Source organism: Sorex araneus, chromosome 8, assembly GCF_027595985.1.
Source record: "Sorex araneus isolate mSorAra2 chromosome 8, mSorAra2.pri, whole genome shotgun sequence".
Classification (NCBI taxonomy): Eukaryota; Metazoa; Chordata; class Mammalia; order Eulipotyphla; family Soricidae; genus Sorex; species Sorex araneus.
This window is the reverse complement of record NC_073309.1, coordinates 53,465,621-53,490,146: the sequence shown is the minus strand read 5'-3', so window position 1 is coordinate 53,490,146 and position 24,526 is coordinate 53,465,621. Positions and strand designations below refer to the sequence as shown.

At 50.2% G+C, this 24,526-nt stretch overlaps 1 protein-coding gene across 1 annotated transcript; it reads left to right on the top strand.

The window, feature by feature from the left end:
- Positions 1 to 6,390: 6,390 nt before the first annotated feature.
- On the top strand, positions 6,391 to 10,398 carry KLK1 (kallikrein 1). The gene is given in 7 exon segments (XM_012935294.2): positions 6,391 to 6,436; positions 7,826 to 8,006; positions 8,957 to 9,021; positions 9,024 to 9,226; positions 9,228 to 9,279; positions 9,731 to 9,881; positions 10,254 to 10,398. Coding segments are annotated over 7 exon segments (843 nt in total).
- Positions 10,399 to 24,526: the final 14,128 nt, after the last annotated feature.

Sequence of the window (24,526 nt, the reverse complement as noted above, 5' to 3'; positions counted from 1 at the left end):
AGCTGGAGAGAGGAGAGGCGAGCTAACAGGAGGGCAGCAGGAGCAGAAGGGAGTAGCGCCCACTGCTTTTTGTGACACAGAAGCCAAGAAAGAGGCAGAGGGAAGTTCTCGCAGTCACGCCTGCTCGGGGCGGGGCGTCTTCCCCGGAGAAGCAGGTCTACCCCCAAGGCGTGGCAGTGTCGGGTCCATCCAGGCAAGACTGGACAACCGGTGGCGTGTCTGGATCTGGGGCGCGGAGGGCGCAGTTGGGGCACCAGCGGTTCCAAGGGAGCCTCAGCGGACCCAAGAAAGAGCCTCTGGGGGCGTGGCCTGAAACGGCCACCAGGGCGGGGCCTGAGATAATCCACTTGTGAGATAGCCCGGAGCGGGGGGGGGGAGGTGGGGGAGGGCTGAGAGATGCTGGGAGAAGCCACGCCCACGGACGCCGGGGGCGGGGCCTAAGACACGCTGGGGAGGCCACGCCCACCAGCTCCAGGCCTGCCGGAGGGAAGGCGGAGCTTGGAAGTGCGCAGAATGCCAGCGGAGGCCGGACAGATGGCAGGAACTGAGGGCTGGGGATCAGTTGGAGAGACAGGGAATGTCATCGGTCTTGTGAGGGCACACTACAGGGTGTGAAGTACCACAAAAATCCTCCTCTTGACTTGCGGCTCACACATGGGATGGGCCGGGGTCCCCCTACCTGGTACCAGGGTCCATACATGCCCCCGTGCGGTTGCCTAGGTGAGCCTGCAGAGGAGACCTAGAGGGTGAGTGCACTGGTCCCAGACAGGTTGTGATTCATGGACTGGCCTTTGCGTGCAGTCTGGACTCGCTCTTCAAGTTGCTCTGCATCATGGCCCGCCGCTGGAAGCTCAGTTGCACTTGCGTGGACGACCTTCTTTTGCTGAATCTGCCTGACTGATTTAAGTAGTTGAGAGTTCCTAGAAGACGGGGCGTGCTCTGTTGGACAGCGCCCCTCAGCCCACTAATGCCTCTGGTCCGGACACACCTGGCCTCAGGCCCCAAACAGACCTGCTAGACCCCGCCCCTTCCTGGCCTGACCCCGCCCTGGCCTGCTAGACCCCTCCCCTTCCTGGCCTGACCCCGCCCTGACCTGCTAGACCCCGCCCCTCCTAGCCCGGCCCCGCCCTGAGCTTACAGATGCCAAAGCCGAAGACACTGGAGTTCAGGTCAATTTTTTTATTATTATATTTTGTGGCCACACCCACGGATGCTCAGGGGTTATTCCTGGCCCGGTGCTCAGGAATCACTCCTGGCTGGTGCAATATGGGACACGAGGATCTAACCTAGGTCTGTGGCATGTCAGGCAAGCACAATACCAGCTGTGCTATGGTCCACCCAAGATCAGTCTTTCAATGGCTTTGGAAGACCGTTGGGAATGAGATGCAGGGAGGAGGACCTGTGAGCTCAGGGCCAGAACCAGATACAGGAAGCCCAAACTCATGAGGATGAGAACTGGGTGGAGGAAGAAAATGCCTCATCATCATCCCCAGACACTTTCCAAGGTCACCTCCACATTCATCCTGGTGATGTCTGTGAACAACTCAAAAGATGTCTCACGTCCCAAAGTTTGACTACAGATATCTTAAAATAGTTCGTACTCTCACTCACGAATCAACCTGAGTCTCTCATAGTCCACTCCCCACTGGCCCTCAAAGCATCCCATTCACCCCTATTTATCCCAAAGTAAACTTCCAGCTACCTTCACAATCAAATTCACCCCTACCCTACCTCAAAGTTTACCTCACAGATGACCCTTGGTTCACCTAAATTCACTTCATCCATATCACGTAAAAGAACCATGTGTCTCCCCAAAACACCCTCATAGACACCCCTGAAGTCACACTTTCCTATTATCATAAAAAAGTTTCTCAGAAATTTATCTAAATAGTATCACAGACACAAACTCTCAAGGTTACTCAAAGTATTTGTTATATAATTTTTACCCAATACTATCTTTTCTATTAATGACTCTTTCGCCCACCCCAGGTTCCTAGTGACCACATTCACATTCCAGGAATTCAGGACCTTGCTTTGCATGCAGCCTATCAAGTTTGATCCCTGACACCCCACATGGTCGACACCCTGACACCTTGGGGAAGAGCCCATCAATAGTGATCCCTGAGGGGCTGGAGAAATAGCACAGCGGGTAGGGTATTTGCCTTGCACTCGGCCGACCCGGGTTCGATTCCCAGTATCCCATATGGTCCCCTGAGCACCGCCAGTAGTAATTCCTGAGTGCAGAGCCAGGAGTAATCCCTGTGCATCGTCAGGTGTGACCCAAAAAGAAAAAAATATATAGTGATCCCTGAGTGCAGAACCAAGAGTACAAATGCTGTTATGTAACCAAACTCTATATAAACTGCTCAGAATTTGGAGTCGGGGTCCTTGTCAAGACTCCACTGCGTTGGATGAGAATCAGACCCTAGCTCGAGCTAGCAATAAAGGGACCTTACATTTGCATCCTCGAGTCTGGTCTGGTCAATGTGCGAGCGAAACTCCCTTCCCGGGACTTACCAAGAGTACACAATCAAAACAGATGACACAGGACAGACTTCAGTCTCCAGGGTCTGAAATCCTTTGCTAGATCCAGCATTGGACGAATCTCAGACTACAAGCTCAGGCAGTCTCATAAGAGCACGGGGCAAATTTGGAAATCCCAGACTTCTCACTCTGAAACAACCTACCAGACCTCAGAATCTTGAATCAGGCTGCAAAACTTAAAATTCAAAATCACTTGTACTCCAAGCCCCAGTCTTCATCACAGGAAATGAAAAGGTTTAACTTAAGGTTTTGATCTCAAACACCTGGCCCTAAACTCTTAGTCTAGCATGAATGGGCCCAATTCTAGATGAAAATCAAGGTCTAGGTTCCAAGTATGAAACCTGTTGCTCAAAGACCAGACTCCGAATTCCAAACCCGAACTCAGAACTCAGACTCCAAATCCTATGGATTTAGGGTCACTCTCTGAACGGTGGGAAGCAGACTTAGAAATGCAGAACCCAAGACTCATATTAGAGTTCTGGGTCCAATATCAAGAGGTAGGGATCACTCGGGATCTAGAATTACTGATGAGATCAGAATCCATTCTCCATAATCAGAATCAGGACCTGAGAGCCAGAACCTCTTTTAGACACTGATGTGTGGCTCTTGAACGGAGTAACTTCGCTCCAGATCCCAAATTCTGAAATGTTAGTTTCATCAATATTTTGCTTAACTCTGCCTCTATCACCATGACAGGAAATTAGTCCTCAATACAAAAGTTTTCAACCCATGTGTCACCATCTCTAGTGGCCGAGGCTGCTCAGACACAGTCTTAGCTCCAGAGTTGGGATCTTGTGTAGTGTGAGAACAAGGATGGGCATGTGGCCACAGGAGGTCACAGACAAGCAACCTTATTCCCGAGTCAGAAGGGACAGCAATGCATTGAAATTCACTGGACATGTACATAGGGCACAGACTCCAGAGTCTGTGAAGAGAAACATTTAGAATCTGGGTGAAGGGGCCAGAGTGATAGCACAGGGGACAGGGTGTTTGCCTTCCACAAGGCCAAACTGGGTTTGATCCCTGGCATCCCATATAGTCCCTTGAGCACTGCCAGGAGTAATTCCTAAGTGCAGAGCAAGGAGTTACTCCTGATTGTCACTGGGTGTGGTCCCACACAAATAAAAAATCTGGTCTGTTCCCACACCCCCACACACACACCACTAATACAATCAAGTTATGTATGACACAGCCATACAGAAGAAGCTTGCCACAGCTCTTTGATATGACTGTGACCTGGTCACTCTCGTTGTCCCAGGTAGAATAGAATAGCACTATCGTCCCGTTGTTCATTGATTCGCTCAAGCGGGCACCAGTAACGTCTTTATTGTGAGACTTGTTTACTGTTTTTGGCATATCAAATATGCCATGAGGAGCTTGCCAAGCTCTGCCATGCAGGCAGGATACTCTCAGTAGCTTGCCGGGCTCTCCGGTAGAGACGGAGGAATTGAACCCAGGTCGGCCACGTACAAGGCAAACACCCTACCTGCTGTGCTATCGCTCCAGCCATCGTTGTCCCAGGTAGGCTGGCTTAAAGGGAAAGTAGAGAGGTGGATTCATCTTCTCAAGGCTACAGAGCTCAAACCCAGATCTAAGAGAACCCTCAGGGGACACGGGAGCTGCACAGCTGCCCCAGAGCAAGACATGGATGTGCTGGAATGGAGGCACCCAGTCCCTCTCAGCACGACCTACTCACCGCAGACAACGGAGGAGGCAGGCGGAAGAGGCAGGCATCATGGAGAAGCCACACTGAGGAGGCAGCAGGGCTTGGGCTGGTGGCTGGGGACAGAGAGTGAATGCATGTGAATTAGGTAAGGATCCCCCTTCTCACGGCCCAGCCCCCAGCTGCGTTTACTCCTATATTCCCGGCCCCTGGGGTGCCACAGACTCCCACACCCAGCATCTTCCACTCGTTCCCAGAACACACCCTCATCCCCAGAGCCCTAACTTCAGGGTCCTAGGTCCCCAGATCTTACTCTTACCTCTTGGGCTCCAGCCACGAACACACCGTCCCTCCTCCAACCCCCTGATACTGCCTCTTCTCTGCTGCCCCCAGAGATCCTTTGTCTCATTTGTCTCATGTTTCTCTCTCTCCTCACTCTTTCTCTCTATCTATCTCTTCCATCTCTTTCCCTCTCTCCCCTCTCCCTCTCTCTCCCTCTATCTCTTTATATATATATGTATATATGCACATATGCATATATACATATATATATATATATTGAGTTGGCTTGCTGACCCCGTGGGGTCCTTAACACCCAGAGTGACCCCATCCCATTTGCTCAAATTCCTCATGGTTTGTTCAAAACCCCAGATATAAGTCCTGCTTCCCCGGCTTCATTTCTATTCTTTACTTTTCTGTTTGGGGGCACGCTCAGTTGTGCTCAAGAACCATATATATAGCTCTGTGCTCTAGAGCTCCTCCTTCTGGTGCTCAGGGGTCATCTGTGGCTCTCAGGATATCATACTCACGGTGTCAGGATTTGATCACCAGCGAAGCAGCAACTGCACAAGAGGCCAGAGCTTCAATGCTGTGCCATCTGGGACACTCCAGCTTCGCTTTCAGGGCAGGGGTGGCTCTGGCCTTCCTCTCTCTGGGCTGCTCTGGGCTGGCTCAGGGCGGCCTCACGCCTGCCTCTGCCCTGCAGACACGGTCCATCGGTTCCTCTCCACCCCTCACATGGTTTACTGTCCCCTGACTCAGATGGCTCACCCCCTCCAGATTCCACAGCAGTATCGAAGGTGGTTTGGATGACAGAAGGAGGGGGCAGCAGACAGAATACCTGAATTTACAAGGTGCCGGCCCCACCCAGTGTGGAGGGTGGGTTATGAGGGCTGGCATGTCCCTGGGAGTTGGGATCACAGGGCAGAGAAATGGATAAGGAGCATTTCTGCATTTATTACATGGTGACTGTTTTGAGGGTGACTTCAACTGCAGGTGCTCAGGATTTCTCTTTCTGCTTGACTTGAGGTCGCTCCTGACTGGGTGGTCTAATGCCAGTCAGGTTGGCACCTTCGGCCTCCTTCCAGAGGTTGGCCACTGAGAATGAAACAAACACACAGGGGGACAAAGAAACACATAAAGAGACACACACACCAAAGGACTGTCCGAGATTTAGTTGGCTCGGGCCACCCTAGAACGCACATTTGATCTGCACAAGATTGCTCCCCCCGCCCACCTCACAGACAACCAACAGGTAAGCCATCACTGACGGACACGTTAGGACAGTTAGTGAGCACAGCAACACTCAGTAGGTACATAAAGAGCAGAGGCCTGGGAATTTACTCAACTACGAAGAGGCCCCTTGTAATATCAAGTCCTGACATGTTGGTGCCCAACCAGCACCCGGGGGCTCCGGATCTCTCTGCCACCACCACAACCTCATGCTACTGCGGCTCCTGCGGCTCCTGCTGTCCCCTGGACTTCTCAGGACAAGGGCGCCCAGAAACCCAAGAGGTGTGTGAGGTGTTGCGCTGGGGCCTAGTGTCCACCATCAGATGCCCCTCCCGACTTCTCTGGCTCTGCCTCGGTCCCCAAGAACCCATCCCTGGGAGCTCCAGCCCTGCACACTTGGCCTGCAGCCCCAGGAAAAAAGCCAGTGTTCAAGGTCACCGGCCTGGACCAGACACGCCACAGCGCAAAGCTAAGCCACCTGCAATGCTCCGCCAGAGGTGGAAGGGGCGTCTCCAGTGCTGAGGCCAAGGTGGGGCCAAGGCTGCATTGGGTGCAGCAAGACTGGGAGGGCACCTGTAGGGAGGGGGAGAGGGTTCTTAAAGCCCAGGGGCTGATCCATGCCCAGCTCCGAGCTTGCCCCCTGCTTGGCGAGGAAGGACGCCTCTGCCACCATGTGCTTCCTGCTCCTGTGCCTGGCCCTGACCCTGGCGGGGACAAGTGAGCAGCTGGGGGGTGGGGGGAGCAGACCCTGATTCTTAGCCTCTGCCCTTGCCCCTTTCCTGGAACAGCACGAATGCTGTGCCTGGCTCGCCACACGCATCTGCTCTGCCCAGGGGCAGGCCCCAGGCTTTCCTTGGCTCTCTGGGACCCTGACTCTTCCAAGGAGCGCCCCAAATGGCACTGATCCTGGGGCTCGGCTCCCCTCTTAGTCCTTGACCTCAGGATCTCCAAGGCCTCCTCCCCCGGACTCCTCCCGTCCCCTGCCAGCTTAGAGCTGGACCCTTCAGTCCCCATCCACGGGCCCTGCCAGCCCTCCCTGACTTCTGGCTGGTTCCTGCCATCAGCTGGGCACCCCATCCAGGGAGGACAGGGCTCGAGATCATCCCTTTTCTGTCATTTTCCTTGGAACCCCCATCCAGAAACTTCTCTCCTGCAAAAGCCCCCCAAACCCAAAACCACAATCCCTTCCCCTGGAGAATTTCCATTCTTCCTCCAGTTGAATCCCTCCTTAACTGCACCACTGTGGGTGACACCCGTGGGTCCCAAATCCCTCACCAACCCTGGGGGTTTTCACCACTAGCCCCCAGGGGCCTAACATGTGAGGCCAGAGGTCCAGACCAGCAATGTGTCTTCTGTGAGTCCCCCCAAGAATCAGGGTCCCAGAAAGAGTTACTGATTTTCCCACCCCCAGCACCTTCAATCCTGACCCAGGGCCCCCTCTGAAAACCCCACTCCTGCTTCACAGGACCCCGCTACCCGGCCACCCCTTTCTTTTCATGTATTGGCCCAGAATCTCTAGTACCCAAACCCACTGAGCTGGCTGACACCTTCTGGCACCAATCATGGAACCCCAGGTTCCCTGTCCGCATGCTCCTTCCTGACAGCCCAGGGTGCATTCTTTTCAGAACCCCTGGAGCCCGAATATGTGCCCAACCTGATCTTTTTTTTTTTTTTTTTTTGCTTTTTGGGTCACACCTGGCGATGCACAGGGGTTACTCCTGGCAGTGCTCAGGGGACCGTATGGGATGCTGGGAATCGAACCTGGGTCGGCCGCGTGCAAGGAAAACGTCCTACCCACTGTGCTATCACTCCAGCCCACCCAGCCCGATCTTTACTCCTCCACATGCTCCCGTACTTTCTGTGAGGATTCTTACAGCTCTCCCAAACCTCGTCTTAGCACTGGGGGTCTCCTCTCCCCCAGACCAACACCCTGAAGTCCCAACCCCAAGACCCAGCCTCTTTTCCATCCTTATCTTTGGCAGTGGCAGGACTGTGCTCCCAGCACTGTGCCCTCACCCTCAGTCCCATCAGCAGACCCCCAGCCCAGCAGCTGAGACCCCTCTCCTGTCCTGCCCTGGCACCCCTAACCCAGAGGTCTCCCGACAGGCGCCGTAGCCCCCCATCCAGGCGTCGATATCCATTCCCGGATAGTTGGAGGTTGGGAATGTGACACACATTCCCAGCCCTGGCAGGCACTTCTGACCCTCACAAACCAGCACAATGGAATATGTGGGGGTGTCCTCGTGCACCCCCAGTGGGTGCTCACAGCGGCCCACTGCATTAGAAAGTGAGTGGGGACAGGGGACCTGCGGAATCAGGGGACAACAGTACCTTTTGTGGCAGTGTCATTTGGGGGCCTCTGGCTGTAGGGGTGCCAGTCCCGTGTGACTAGGAATCCCGTATCTCTCTGTCCCTGTGTATTATCTCGCTGTCTCTTTCTCCATCCCTCCTGCACTCTCTCTCATTTCTTCTCTCCTTCCATCTCTCTGGGTCTCTGCCTCACTTCCTCTGCCCACAGCCCTCCTGAGTACCTTCCCCCTGCTATGGTCCATGTGGGTCCCCAGGCTCCCCGGAGAATGTGTGGAAATGGGAATTCTCAGCCCACCCAGCCCACCATCCTGGGTTGTCATTCCCTCCAGGGCACGGGGCAGGGATGGGGGAGGTCAGGGGAAGATGGTTCCAGCAGGAGGCAGAGCTGGGAGCTTAGGGCCAGGCACCTGCCTGCTGGAGACTCTGACCCCAGCACAGTACAGCTATGCACGCAACCTCTTCCCCGCTGCCCGTCCTGCGTCTACCTTCTCTGCCCATGTCCCTTGCTCTCCATGTCCTGTTCTGTGTGGTCCTGTCTCCTGTCTAGGTCTCTCATCCCTCCTTCTTTTCGGTGGCTCATTCTCGTCTTCAACCCTTTGCTCTGTGATTCTAACTAACCTGCCATGACCACCCGCCTCCCGCAACCCCTCTGCCACTTGACCTCCCTCGTGTCCCCTGTGTCTCTGTCCCTGTCCTTCACTTTCTCTAGCTCTCATCTCTGCACACACGCTCTCTCCCTCAGAACTCTGCATCTTCCTTCCTCCTCCTCCCTCCTTCGCTGTCTCTGTCTCTCTCTGTACCTCTATATCTTTCACTCTGTCTCCCTCTTGCTCTCTCTCTTTACCCCCCACAGGCTTTCTCTTTCAGATTCTTTGCCTGTCCCCCTCACAGCGCCTTTTGCCTCTGCCCTGCATCCTCTCTCCTCAGCAATTATAAAGTCTTGTTGGGGCTTCACGACTGTTTCTCAAAGGATGGCACAGTCCAGGAAGTCCAGCCAGCACCAGCTTCCTGCACCCTCTCTACAACATGACACTCCTGAACCTCCTGCGGAGTCCCAACTTGAACATGACCTACTACTATAAGACCTTCAGTGGAGCGGATTTCAGCCACGACCTCATGCTTCTGCACCTAGAGCGGCCCGTCCAGCTAATGCCCGCAGTGCAGGTCCTGGACTTGCCCACGCAGGAGCCCCAAGTGGGGAGGCATGTGTCTTGCCTCTGGCAGGGGCAGCATCAATCCATACTATGAAAGTATGACACGGCCCTTCTGCATATGAGGATAGTGGAGGGCCAGGGTTGTGGGGGGACAAGCAATAGAGTCTGTGGGTCTGGGACAAGGTGAAGGATTTGGGATGCACAGGAGCAATGAGATCCTCTGAGTATGAAGGGATGGGATGAGGAGAGGGGGTGAGAGAATGGGTAAGAAAAGTGAATGAGAGAAGGAGTGAGGGTGTGGCGGGAGTTCTGGGTCTGGGAGAAGGGTGGGGAAGCAGGACCAAAACAGTGTCTCTCTGGGGGCTGAAGCGATAGCACAGCGGGTAGGGTGTTGCCTTGCATGCGGCTGACCCGGGTTCAATCCCCAGCATCCCATACGGTCCCCCTAGCACCGCCAGGGGTAATTCCTGAGTGCAGAGCCAGGGGTAACCCCTGTGCATCACCATGTGTGACCCAAAAAGAAAAAAAAAGTCTCTCTGGCCTGTAGATTCCATCGTTCGTCCTGAGAAAATCCAGTGTGTGGATCTCACACTCCTGTCCAATGATGTATGTTCCCGCGGCCACATGTTTAAGATTACTGAGTTCATGCTGTGTGCTGGACACATGATGGGTAGCAAGGATAGCTGCACAGTGAGCATGCCATCCCTTCAGAAAACCCCAGTCAGCATCTGACCCCCGCAAGGGTCCACATATCCGCCTTTCACTCAAATGCATATTTGTCACAAGACCGAGACTGCTGTGAGCAGGAGCTGAGATAGAGGGACTTGGGGTCCCCTACCAGGCTGCCACAGCTCTTCCCGCTGACCTGTCTCCCCAACCAAAAGTGCCCTCTGCCTGAGCCAGCATTGCCCACTGCCCCGCCCCTGGAATCTCACCTCAGAGACAATGTCCATTTCCCCTTTGCTGGCAGTGACCTCTGACAGTCCCCATCTGGGAGTGCCTGGGTTCAGCATGCAGACCCCTTCCTGACCTCTCCCCCACATGCTCCTCTGTGCTGTAGGATGATTCAGGGGGCCACTCATCTGTGATGGGGTATTTCAAGGAGTCACATCCTGGGGCTCTAACCTCTGTGCTCAAACAAAAAGGCCTGGAGTCTACATCAAAGTATTCTCATACGTCAACTGGATCCAGGAGATCATTGCGACACACGGCTAAATACCTCACCCCACCCCACCCCAGCCCAGCCCCCTCCCCACAATAAAATCAATTCACATCAAGTTTCGGGACTTTCTCATTCACATCAAGATTCACATACTAGGGCAGAGAGACTGTCCCATGGGAAGCACTTACCTTGCACGTGGCCGCCCTGGGTTCAATACTCTGTACCACACTGGGTCCCCAGTCCCTCCAGGAGTGATCCCCGAGTACAGCTGAGTCACCGGGTTTGTCACAGCCCTGGAAGCTCCCTGGCAGCCTGAAGGTTGAGGAGCACCAATGAAGAGCCTCTTCCTGACCCCCTTGTCACCACATGGGGGCAGGCTGGTTCCCGCTGGGCACTAGCAGTGTCCAGTGAAGCTCGGGTGTGGTTGCCTAACTCTTTGTCTCATCCTGTCTGTCTGTCTGCCTCTGTTCCTTTATGTCTCTCTGCTTTCCTAGCAGTGCTGGGGTCTCACCCATTGTCTCAGGTTAGTCATGCCCACGACTGAGCTTGCTCTCTGCCATCCTTGAAGTCCTTTACACCCAGTGTCCCCTTCCGCTTCCCTCAACATTCTCATGGTTTGCTAGCTCCCCCAGAATAAAGTCTGGTCCCCCAGTTTCATTTGCATTTTATTGATTGATTGATTGATTGATTGCTTTTTGGGTCACACCCAGCGATGCTCAGGGGTTGCTCCTGGCTCTGCACTAAGAAATTACTCCTGGCAGTGCTTGGGGGACTATATGGGATGCCAGGGATTGAACCCAGGTCGACAGCGTGCAAGGCAAATGCCCTACCCACTGTACTATTGCTCTGGCTCTTCATTTGCGTTTCAAATGGCATACCTGGTTATGCCAAGGGACCATGTCCGGCTCTGTGCTTCAGAGCTCCCCTGGTGATGCTGAGGGGACCCATATGTGGTACTTAGGGATGAAAGGTTCATGGTTCCTACTATAGGGTGATGTTGGATAACATTGGGGTGTCCTTCATCCTCCCACAGAGAGCTTAAGTTTATTGAGTTACTCCCACAATAGTGCCCCTGAGGCACACCCAATCCCATCAAGCACTAATAATCCTGTGTTGCTTTTCTCTTTCCTTTATGTCACTTGGATGGTTTAGCAATGTCCTTTTTGTCTAGACACAGGAAGACAGTTCATGCTATACTTTGTAACATGGGAGTTAATTGACTCCAAAATATTTACTCCTGGGCATCCATATTTACTTGACTTAAGCTCGTATTTTCTAGCACTCCAAAAGCAGGGTCCCGGTGGTTGGAGCGATAGCACAGCGGGTAGGGTGTTTGCCTTGCACGCAGCCGACCCGGGTTCGATTCCCAGTATCCCATATGGTCCCCTGAGCACCGCCAGGAGTAATTCCTGAGTGCAGAGCCAGGAGTAACCCCTGTGCATCGCCAGGTGTGACCCAAAAAGCAAAAAAAAAAAAAAAAGCAGGGTCCCAAGGAAGGGACTGAATGAACCCAGGGCAAGCTGTAAGCTACCCTGGCATTGAAAGGAAATAAGTGAAGCATCATAAGTAAAATAAGTTAAGAGCATGGTCATGGAACAAATTCTTTAATGACTCCAGAAGAAGTAGCTGAATAAGGACCCTGCTGGGGTTAGGAAAGACTAACCTGGCCTGAGGACTGTAGTCTGGGATATATAGCGAGATGTCCCCAGGAAGAGCCAACCTTTAAGCTTAATATATCTCTTACTGTATTCATACAAAATGACAAGAAATATCATAGAAAATAGGGGTTGGAGTTACAGCACAGCGGGTAGGGTGTTTGCCTTGCACGCAGCTGACCCGGGTTCGATTCCCAGCATCCCATATGGTGCCCTGAGCACTGCCAGGAGTAACCCCTGTGCATTGCCAGGTGTGACTCAAAAGCAAAAAAAAAAAAGTTATAGAAAATAAATTTATTATGATTGTTTAAATGGATTACTAGCTGAGAAAAGGATCAAGCAATACACCTAGATGAAATCTTGTCCTTGAGTGGATCTCCTAGTAATCTGGAGTGCTGAACCCTCAGATGAGATTTTTGTCCTTGAATTGATCCCCTAGAACTTCCCCTGAAAGAGTGGCTTTACCTCTGTTTGTTGTTATGACAATGTTCAACCCCACCTATGTGTACTCCCACCCTTCATGTTTTCTATATAACTGCCGTAAGGGGCAAGAGGGGGAAGAGGACTTTGAGGTCTAGAGGAGACTAGGATGATGGAACTCTGATGACCGGGACTACGACCAAAACTACGACCACGATTGTGCTATAGGGGGAAAGACCGGCCTACACTGGGGAGGAGAGAGAAATGAACTGACTACAAACCAGCCTGTTCCCCTGTTTCTCGTTCCCCAGGTCCTTCGCCATGGGCCTGCCACGAGAACGGTTCTTGGCCACCGAACACTTGAGTCCCCCTCGCGCCCATGCCTTTCCTTTGAAACTCACAGGACACCATTAAAGAGGCAGCAATAGCGTGCAAGGCAAGTGCTATCTCTGACCTTCAGGCAGGAGTGGCTACTGATTTCCTGCCCCTGGGCCAGCTCATGTCCTTGCCCTTAGATCCAGAGTCCTCTCCAGCCCTCCCTGAAAGGTCCCCTACCCCAGCCAGAGCTCCCTCTGGGTCTGCTCTCCTACTGCCCACTCCCTTTGTGGAATCCTCTGACCTCCCTCACGGGACCAAGGACTCCCAGAGGCTCCCCCACTCCTGATCTACATTTCCCACACAGCTCTAGCAGTGTCTGCTCTCTAGGGACCCTGATTAATGTGGGAATGGACTGTACCCACACGGCCCTCCCAGGCATGGGTCCCTGGAGTTGGGTTCATAGGCTGCATGCAGAGTTAGGGAGGTGGAGACTGGATAAGGAGTATTTCTGCATTTAATAGGTCAACTGTAGCACTGCACTGTCGTCCCATTGTTCATCAGTTTGCTCGGGCGGGCACTAGTAATGTCTCCATTATGAGACTTCTGTTTTTTGGCATAGTGAATACACCACAGGTAGCTTGCCAGGCTCTGCCGTGAGGGCGAGATACTCTCGGTAGCTTGCCGGGCTCTCCGAGAGGGGCGGAGGAATCGAATCCGGGTCGGCCGCGTGTAAGGCAAACGCCCTACCAGATGTGCTATCGCTCCAGTCAAAGGAGCATTAGGTCAAAGCTTCTTTTTTTTGGTGGTGGGGGGGGTGTCCACACCTGCTAGTACTCAAGTTTTCTCTTCCTGCTTGGTGTTCGGGGTCACTCCTGATTGTACTGTTTAATGCCAATCAGATTGGTCCCTTCGATCTCCATCCAGCGGAGGTCAGTCACAAAGAATGAGACAAACACATAAGGAGACAGACAAACACCCTCTGACTAGCTAAGCTTTAGGTCACCTGGGCAGCTGTCCTTGAGCTCCCAGGTCTGCCATTTACACAGTATAGAATTGCTCCCCCGCCCACAAAACACCAGACTCCCAGCAGGTGAGTCACTGTTGACAGAGAGAGACATTCAGGACAGTGAGTGAGCAGATCAACACTTAGTAGGCTGAGGGAATTCACTCAACTATAAGCAGGTTCTCTAAAAGTCCTGACAGTTTCCTATTCTACTTTTGTTCGTGCCTCCCTGACATCTAAAAAACCTCAAACTGGGGCTGGAGCAATAGCACAGCGGGTAGGGCATTTGCCTTGCACACGGCCAACCCAGGTTAGATTCCCAGCATCCCATATGGTTCCCCGAGCACCGCCAGGAGTAATTCCTGAGTGTAGAGCCAGGAGTAACCCCTGTGCATCTCTGGGTGTGACCGAAAAAACAGAAAAAAGAAAAATAAAAATAAAAGACCTTAAACAATCTTATTCTATGCTTACCTGGAGCACAGGTAAGCCAGGAGATATCTGTCATCTATGTAATCTTTCCTGCCATAATATTCTTTCCAGGGTGCACATCTGCATCTAAACGCTAGATGATCTTACCTTGAAGAATATTTTTCAGCCTTGGGGTTTATATTGGAAGGAAGATTCCCTCTTTGGGTCATCTGTGTGGGACTCATTCCCCTCCTGTCACCATGCCAGGCCCACTAGGAAACTTTGATGGCTCATCTGTGTGAAACTGTGTCCTCTGCTGTCACCACTCAGGTGATGAGAATGCCTTGTTCTCTGGTGCCCCCTCCCTTCCCCCAGAGTCCCGGAAGTAAGTTTGGGTACAGAGACAGGAGTCACATCTGGGGAATAGCAGCAGCCCTTGTGACAGGGAATAAATGTCAAGAGCAGTACTCTTAAAAATAAACAATTCGGGGGCTAGAGTGATAGGGCATTTGCCTTGCATGTCGCTGACCTGGGTTCGATTCCCAGCATCCCATATGGTCCCCTGAGCACCGCCAGGAGTAATTCCTGAGTGTAGAGCCAGGGGTAACCCCTGTGCATCGCTGGGTGGGACCCAAAAAAAGCAAAAATAAATAAATAAATAAACGATTCGGGGGCTGGAGCAATAGCACAGTGGATAGGGCGTTTGCCTTGCATGTGGCTAACCTGACTTCCATTACCAGCATCCATATGGTCCCCTGAGCATCATCAGGAGTAATTCCTAAGTGCATGAGCCAGAAGTAACCCCTGTGCATTGCTGGGTGTGGCCAAAAAAGCTAAATAAATAAATAAATAAATAAATAAACAATTCATCTCAACGCCAAAAGACATATAAAATTATCCTTGAAACAGTGCGACACCAATAAAATGATCTTTAGAAACCCCTGAAAATTATAAACCATATGGCCAGAGAAATTGGCTCAAAGGGTTAGAAGAAATCCAGGCATCCGGGGCTTGATTCTAGTCACTGCAAATTCCCCTGAGCATCTTCAGGATTGACCCCCAAGCTGCAAGCAGGAAAAGTCCCTGTGCTCTTCAGGATCTGTCCCACACCGCCAAATGATAAAATGAACGGAAGGACAGTGTGATGGAGAGTTAGTGATGTGGGTCAGCCACTAGCCCTGCATGTAGCTGACCTGGGTTCAATCCCTGACATCACATTCAGTCCCTGACACCACCGGGGTGACCCCAGAGCATTCAGCCAGTTGTCAGTCCTGAACACAAACTTAAGCTGGACAGTGTGAAGAAAATGGTGTTGGCCTTGGGGAACAACTGACCCAGGGCCTCTGAGACTTGGGAACCCCCAGATCTCAGGGAACAGTGGGGAAGGCTGCTTACAACCCTGACTTTTGGGAGGAATAAGAAGAGACACATTGCATTTGAATTTTAGAGAACTGTCTCTGAACACCCCTACGCTTCACTTTTTTTTTGGGGGGGTCACACCCGGCAATGCACAGTGGTCATTCCTGGCTCATGCACTCAGGAATTACCCCTGGCGGTGCTCAGGGGAACATATGGGATGCTGGGATTTGAACCCGGGTCGGCTGCGTGCAAGGCAAACGCCCTACCTGCTGTGCTATCACTCCAGCCCCCCCTACGCTTCACTTTCATAGATTGGAGTTCTACAGTTGTGCTGAAGAGAGCCTCAAGATTGTATTATGACAGAAGCCATTGATTTGGATCCCAAGATCCTGAGTTCAGGAAGGGTGTTGCAAGAATTGGGATATTCAGAAAGCTCAGGGTTTCTATTTTCTTTATTTTTGGTTTATTGGGCCACATTCATATTTTTTAATTTGGGGAGCCACCCCCAGTGGTGCTCAGAGATTATTCCTGGCTCTAACTCACACTCACAGATCATTCCTGGCGGTGCTAGGGGAAACATATGGGGTGCCAGGAATCAAACCCAGATCAGCCATGTGCAAAACAAACACCCTATCTGCTGTATTATCATTCCAGGCACCACAACTTCTTCTTTTTTTTTGCTTTTTGGGTCACACCCAGCGATTCTCAGAGGTTACTCCTGGTTCTGCATTCAGGAATCACTCCTGGCAGTGCTTGGGGGACCAAATAGGATGCCAGCGATTGAACCCAGGTTGGCCATGTGCAAGGCAAATGCCCTACCCACTGTACTATCGCGCTGTCCCCAGGCTTCTATTTTATTTATTTATTTATTTATTTGTTTATTTATTTATTTATTTATTTTTGGGTTTTGGGTCATACCCGGAGATGCACAGGAGTTACTCCTGGCTCTGCACTCAGGAATCACTCCTGGTGGTGCTCGGGGGACCACATGGAATGCTGGGAATCGAACCCGGGTCTGCTGCGTGCAAGGCAAACTCCCTACCCGCTGTGCGGTAGGGCGTTTGCCTTTCATGTGGCCGACTCGGGCTTGATTCCCCTCTCAGACAGCCCAGCAAGCTACCGAGAGTATCTCGCCAGCACGGCAGAGCCTGGCAAGCTCCCCGTGGCGTGTTCGATATGCCAAAAACTATAACTGTGGGGGTCCCGTCCTGTCCAGCAGGGAGGACCCTTTGTGGGGCTAAGGAGGGGACACAGCCGAATGAACAGACACAGAGTCAGAAGGAGGAGGAGGGAGAGAGAGTTTATTCTACTGCAGTTACAATACTTATACCTCTCTGCTGGGAGGAGGTGGTATAGTATGCATGCTTGGACCCCCATGGGAACAGTAGTAAAATGCAGATCAGGCATGGGCGTTGGCTAGTGAGAGACAAATGGCGAAATGATAAGATCAGCAGTGGCTGATTTGTTACAGGAATCCCAAGAAGCCTCTGCTTGACTAGAAGATAAGAGCCAGGCTTGTAAAATGGCTCCCTACATCTCCCCCTGTTTTGTTTTAAATTAAATGTGGTCAGGGAAGGCATTGTCCGGTATCCCTTGTGACACAAAGACTCCATTTTTGTAGGGAGAGGAGGGAAGGGATGATCGGGTCTTATGCAGGGGGCTCCTCACAGGCCCTACCAGTCCCTGGTCTTGAAGCAACCTCTATGCTATAATGGAATACCTCACAGGGAGCCGGGCCCGGGTATCAGCCCTCCCTTGCAGTGCTTTGCCTGGCAACCTGATCCACAAGAATAAATCCCTGGGAGCCCGGCATCCTCAAGGTAGATAACTGGGGGAAGATGAGGTATGAATCTGAACAGAGGTGTGAGCGTCCTGCAAATCAAGACAATGATAATGAACCTGTACAGGCTTGGCTTCTGTTTTTTGTGTTTTTTCGGGTTTTTTTTTTTTTTTTTGCTTTTTGGGTCACACCTGGCGATGCATAGGGGTTACTCCTGGCTCTGCACTCAGGAATTACCCCTGGCGGTGCTCAGGGGACCATATGGGATGCTGGGAATCAACCCGGGTCAGCCACATGCAAGGCAAACACCCTACCTGCTGTGCTATTGCTCCAGCCCCTAGGCTTGGCTTCTAATTGCTGAATATGTTGTCTAATAAAAGCCAAGATTCAATTAAAAACGCAAGGGCCAACAGTAACTAACAATAATACAGCTGACAGTGGACCCAGCAAGGGGAGTAAGTAATCTTAAATCCTACTCTGAGTTTAGTCATGGAATCTCGGACCACTCCTGTGTGATCTGCAAAAAAACAGCATTAAAACAGCATTCCTCCCCTAGGGCAGCACATAATCCTCCCTTGTTGCAACAATAATAAGTCCAGTCCTCTCCTGTTCTGCAACACCACTTCAGACAGGAACGTCAGGGATTTCTCGAGATGACTGATGGAAGTTTCGATCCTCTCCAGGTCCTCATCAATAGCTGCTCGAAGGGATGAGAATCCGCTCTGCTGGCTTGCAAGTGAATTGATACCAGTCCCGGCTCCTGCCAGTCCAGTTCCAAACAGCGTGGCTATGGTTAGAGTGGATATCACCTCCCTCTTCTGAATGGGATGATGGGTTATCTGTGGGGATAAAGAGTCTCCTTCATAGTAGAGGATTCAGGGAAGCACAGTGACCATCACATAAAATTCATTTAGTTCCATGTTGAAAACATTAATTTTCCATGATCTAAGAGCACTGTAACAGGAGTCTGGATACTCCATCCAATATCTTTTCCATAGATCTTACCAAAAGGTACTAGAACAATTCTGCATGTGAGTTTCTTGTAACAATATAGTTTGATCAAGTTTGTTTCCTTCAAACATAACCTCAAACCTTCTACACATTCCTTTATATTCATTCTGTCCTGTAACCTTCCTTCAACCCATTTCAAAGTCAACTTCACTTTAACAGGATTCCCTTTCTTTTTCCCACTGATGATATCTACATCCATTATCTTTCTGACTTAAGACATACATCTATATTCCTTATAGTCATCCCACAAGTTTAAACTCTTATTTTTACTGAATTTAGTACAACCTGATCTTCCAAATTTGGACACTGGTTACCAATCATCTCATTTAACATGACAAAACTACTCTGCAGTACCATTCAAAAAGCATTACATCAGTTCTATAGATTTTCAAAAAGTTTTAAAGATGATCACAACTAAAGTTCTTACAACATATTCACTGGGTGAAAGTTCACTTTACATTAGAAATTAACCAGAGACATCTCTGGAACACTCATAGATCACCATGAGACAGTAAGGATTTCACACTTGTGCACAAAGTTCTCTGAGGACCAGGATTAGGTTGATACTGTAAATCCCAGACTAAGTCCTCAGGCCAGTTCAGCCTGTCCTTCCCCATAGGAGTCCTGTGTTGCTGACTCTTCCTCAGATTTCCTTATGACTTCCAGCTGAGATCTGTTTGAAGTTGAAGTTTGGAGGGTTGTGGAGTCTCAGGTGGTTTGGGTTGGTACCAGGAGGATGAAGTTGACTCCAGATGAAGCCATAGCAGGACCCAGAGTACAGTAGTAGGTGTTATCTGTTAAAATATAAGCATAGACTTTTCCTCCTACAAGGAGGTCTCCCACTATTTCTTTTTTGTGTGTTTGTCAGATTTTAATGCAAATATTAGAATCAATTGTTTCCCAAGCCCTTTCTCATTTACAAAGTTGCAAGAACCAGATACTTGGAAGAGTTAAGAAAATGGATTAGCAAGTCTTATCTGCTGGGCAAAAGTGTGATTAGAATTCACTGTTGAGGTTAGTGAGGGTCTGGGTATCCAGTCTGACTGAGGCAGAGCTTGCTGAGCTGGGAATGCAGGGGGATGGGCAGATTCAGGGAAAATCTTTAAAAACTCTCAAGCTGACATCTGAAATTATCCCCTTATAACCCTGAGCTAACCCTTATAACCCTGAGCTAAGTAGCTTTTAAAAATTTTTGTTATCAAAAAACTTCAGATCAGGGGGCTGGAGTGATAGCACGGCGGGTAGGGCGTTTGCCTTGCATGCGGCAGACCCAGGTTTGAATCCCAGCATCCCATATGGTCCCCTGAGCACCGCCAGGAGTAATTCTTGAGTGCATGAGCCAGGAGTAACCCCTGTGCATCGCCAGGTGTGACCAAAAAACCAAAAAAAAAAATCTCAGATCAAATAAAACACTGGTAGTATAAGTTTCGCAACCAATTTTATAACTCTAAAAAACTCATGTTTGAACTAAACCATTACTCTTCTAACCTGTTTTTACTACAATTATTTCTGCTCACATTCTAATAATCCAATGCAGATGTATATGCACATTGACACAATAGCATAAGACCTTTAAACCATCAATTTTTATGAAACATGAGTAAACCTTCTTTGGCTTAAGTTCAATAGTTCTTGTACTTTAGTTCAAATCATGAGCTTTCTAACTTTAACAATTCTACAATACAAACATGCTTTCAAACACAGAAAGATCCCTTTGGATATATATATATATATATATATTTTTTAACCAAACTTTGATAATAGCATAGAAAAAAACATTTGGACTGTCAATGTTTATGGAAACATAAGAAAACTTTGTTTATTTTGAGGGTTTCTGTACCTCTGTTGCTTGAAAAACAGCTAAATTCCTCATTAAAATTGGCTGAGGCTTGTAAGATAAAGCCTTGAACTCTCTGAATTCTTATTTCACTTTTAGTTTTCTGGCTCTAGTTCTGTAGCTTTTTCTAGATAGTACAGATACTGGAATTCAAAAGAATTTCAACTGTTAATAACTATTAATGTTCTTCCAATAAGAAATTTAGATTAAAAATTTCAATTTCATTATAGGCGCCACATTCTAATTAGAAATATTTGTTTAAACCTGATCTAACAAGTTCCAAAGATACCTAGATCTTTTAAATTGCTGGGCTTCATATCACTCTGATCTCCCTTGATTTTGTTTGCCCAGGTCTAAGAATTACTGACTTCAAACTAGCTCTAACACTCGAGTGTTCCACAGACAGACAGACAGACAGACAATAAGTTCACTAAAAACACCACACATACATGTGCACACGTCTGCAGTTGATCTATCAATCTGACCCTTCAGAAATGGCAGGAAGAAAACTGACAGACTGAGAAAGGAAGGAGCAGTCCCCAGGGCAAAGTTAAGCCCTGTCGGCCGATTGGGAACATTGCTCCCTGTTTCCCTGCCTGACCAGCCAGTTTCCTGCCTGTTAAAAATGGGTCAAAAAAGAGCTTTTGTTGATATAAGCCGGCAAAACCTTTTCAAAATTGTTGAAACCTAAGGTGGTCAGATGCTAGCATTTTTCTTTCTTGGTCAAGACTTGTTCTGAGGTGGGAAACTAGTATCTTCTTATCAGACTTGGGGATAGGCTACCTTAGTGATATACTTTTTCATTCCTGATATTATTGAACACTTAACCACATGATCTTGCATTTTCCTGCCTTCTCTGCTGATAATAATAAGCAGAACTAAGAGAAGGATAATGAGACAAATACACACACTAATAAGACAAATACGCACACTCCTGCACTCGCTCGGACCGGTCCTTCTTTCACGCGGGTGCACACCCCACTCACCACGTTCACACTGAGATTCCTGAACCTGCCCTACGGATGTCCATGTTATCTTTGGTCTTATCCCCCTGACAATGGGGTTGCTCCAATGTACATTGGGCTCTTTCTAATTAGTAGCTGGCAAACTAAAGACAAAGTGGGGGTGATCATCAGGATGCAAAGGAATTGAGAAAGAGCAGTCTTTTAAATCGAGTACTGCCTTACACATTTATGAAGGAATGGCTGCTGGGGACGGCAGTCCAGGTTGAAGCACCCCATAAATGACTATGGTTTTATTTACTGCTCGTAGATCCTGTAGCAGTCGCCAACTGCCGTTTTTCTTTTTTATAACAAAAATGGGTGTGTTCCAGGGGGAGGAGGTGGGTTCTATGTGCCCCGCTGCGAGTTGTTCCTGCACTAACAACTTGGCGGCCTGTAATTTTTCAATGGGAAGGGGCCACTGGTCCACCCATACAGGTTCATTGGACTTCCACATGATCTTATCCGTATGGGGTGCAGGAGGAGCAGCGGCAGTTACTGAAAAAAGCCTAAGCCTGTGCGGTCATTTTTCACTGGGGCGAGGGCTAGCGGCACAGGCATGCCTTAGAGGTTTCTTCCTAGACCCTTTCCGGGAGAATAACCAGCCGTGAGGAGCATGTCTAGGCCATTGGTGGGGTAATCAGGGGCCCGAGAATGGGACCTGGTAGCTGGGAAGGCAGCCATGGGTTTTGAAGCTAGAGTGTGGTGGAGTGAAGGAGAGACCGAGCTTTTCCTGCTAGGTCCTTGAGAGAGGCTAGGTCTTCGAGAGAGGATAGAAGTCTGCAGGGCACTCACTAGTTCCTTATCCAGCTGCCTTATTTGAGACAAAAGTTGGACATATTCCTGCGTCTGTAGGAGAACTGCACGTAAGGCGGCAGTGTCCCGGGCGAGCTGGCAGACTGCCTCACTGGCATCATATGGGGAATTAAAAAAGGCAGTGGCATGGGACAGATAAGGGGGTGGCTGTTTTCCTGATGGGGGCAAAGGGGCTGAGGGCTGATACATCGCCACCTCATCTTCCAGGACAGCCCCATCCTCCGGGGGCAAGGATTTGGGTTCTGGAGGAGAGGGATCAGAGATACCAGAAATCACAGGATAAAGTCTTGGAGGCACCTCCGTATGGGAGGGCTCAGGTAGGGGAGCAGGATGGTCAGAATCTATAGTAGTAGAATTTGAGGAGTCAGCCCCCTGCATGGGGGTGGCCTAATCCCCACAGACTGAGGGAGCCTTGGAAACAGAGGATAAGCAAGCCATAAAGCAAGAAGAGAAAAGAAAGGGTCACTGGTAGGTTGTTTCTGCCAATTCAACAGAAATGAAAACACAGGACAAAGGGATTCAACCTTCCACCAGTGACTGTCCTCACTGGGAGGCTGTTCTGCCAACTCGACAGAAATGAAGACACAAAAGGAACAAGTCTTATGGTTTGTCACAAGAAGGGGGAGACGGGGACACTCATAACGGAACACTCAGATGCATGTCTGGCCGGTGAGGAACTTAGCCATAGTGGATCAGCCTGAGAGGTGACTTGTGGCCGGTGTCTAAACCAGCACCACCCTAGACCATATGTTCCTCATGGAATCGCAGACAGCCCAATCAGACTCCGTAACCTTAAAGGGATCTTAAGGATGCCAAGTCGTGGAGCCACAGACTCAGTACAAGGACGAGGACGTCCAAGACTGCACAATCACTCACACATACACACAAGACAAGGGAATTCAAGCCTTCCACCAGTGACCGTCTCGTCTTTAACACGAGACTGTATTCGAGCCCAGTTCCATACCAGGGTGTGACTAGACTTATTAGAGCCCAGTCCCATACCAGGGTGTGAGCCAAGAGAGAGGCGACCCTCAGAGATACTCACTTTTCTGTGAATTCATCGGCCGACATGAACCAGACCGGGCGTTCGGTGGTCCCCTATTGCCCCACGTTGGGCGCCAGGTGTGGGGGTCCCAGCAGGGAGGACCCTTTGTGGGGCTAAGGAGGGGACACAGCCGAATGAACAGACACAGAGTCAGAAGGAGGAGGAGGAAGAGAGAGTTTATTCTACTGCAGTTACAATATTTATACCTCTCTGCTGGGAGGAGGTGGTATAGTATGCATGCTTGGACCCCCATAGGAACAGTAATAAAATGCAGATCAGGCATGGCTAGTGAGAGACAAATGGCGAAATGATAAGATCAGCAGTGGCTGATTTGTTACAGGAATCCCAAGAAGCCTCTGCTTGACTAGAAGATAAGAGCCAGGCTTGCAAAATGGCTCCCTACAAGTAACAACAGGTCTCACAATGGACACGTCACTGGTGCCCGCTCGAGAAAATAGATGAGCAACAGGATGACAGTGACAGTAACAGTGATTGTGTACTCACCAATAGTATTTAAAGGCATATGAGGGGCTGGAGTGTTAGTACAGTGGGTTGGGCATTTGCCTTGTACGTGGTCGACCCGGGTCTGATCTCCAGCATCTCATATGGCCCCCAGAGCACCCCCAGGAGTCATTCTTGAGTGCAGAGCCCAGTTGCTTGGAAGAAGTTCAGGGGCTGGAGGGTGCAGGGACGGTGAGTGTGTGCATGTGTGCGGGAACACACCCAGGTCCTAACTGTTCCTCCACACTCTGGAGGCTGTGTCCTGTGGACATGTCCAGTGTTAGGGTCCCTTGAGTGCAGACCTGAGTTACCCTGGAGCATCACAGGCGTGACCCAAAAAAATAAAACTAAATAAGTAAACATGTATGTTTACAGTGCTGTCCCCTGGCCCCCCCAAGGACAAGGTGGCGTGTTCCTGCTTGTCTGTGAATTCAAGTGGACACAGCCTTGTTCCTATATTCACACTGCACTGGACAGTGATGTTCTGACTCTGGAGCCAAGACGGTGGGTGTGAGACAGTCTGAGCTGCCGCATCCCCTTGAGGTAGGTGACTCACAGGTGACTTGAGGGGTCACCTTGTGAAACTACATGCTCTGTCATGACTCCAGGCCACCATGGACACTTGCTCTCTGGCACCCCTTTCCTGCCTCCCAGAGTCCTGGAACTAAGGATGAGGTGCAGGGCTTGAGGTCAGTTCCAAGGAGACGCAACAGCATTTGTGCCAGCTAGAGAGAGGACGGGGACTAAAGTCAGTATCAGAGGGTGGAGCAATAGTTCAGTGCCAAAATGCTTGCCTTGCATGCACAGACTAGGAATCAATATCCAGCATAACATATGGTCCCCTGAGCCCCACCAAGAGTGATCTTTGAGCACAGAGCCAGGAGTAAGCTTTATGTACTGATGGGTGTGGACAAAAGTCAAAATATAATAAAATATAAATAGAGGTCAAAGCAGAACATTTTCCCAATAAAACAATTGCTTTTGTTGCCAAAATACACATAAAATATGTTCATTGGAATAATGGGAT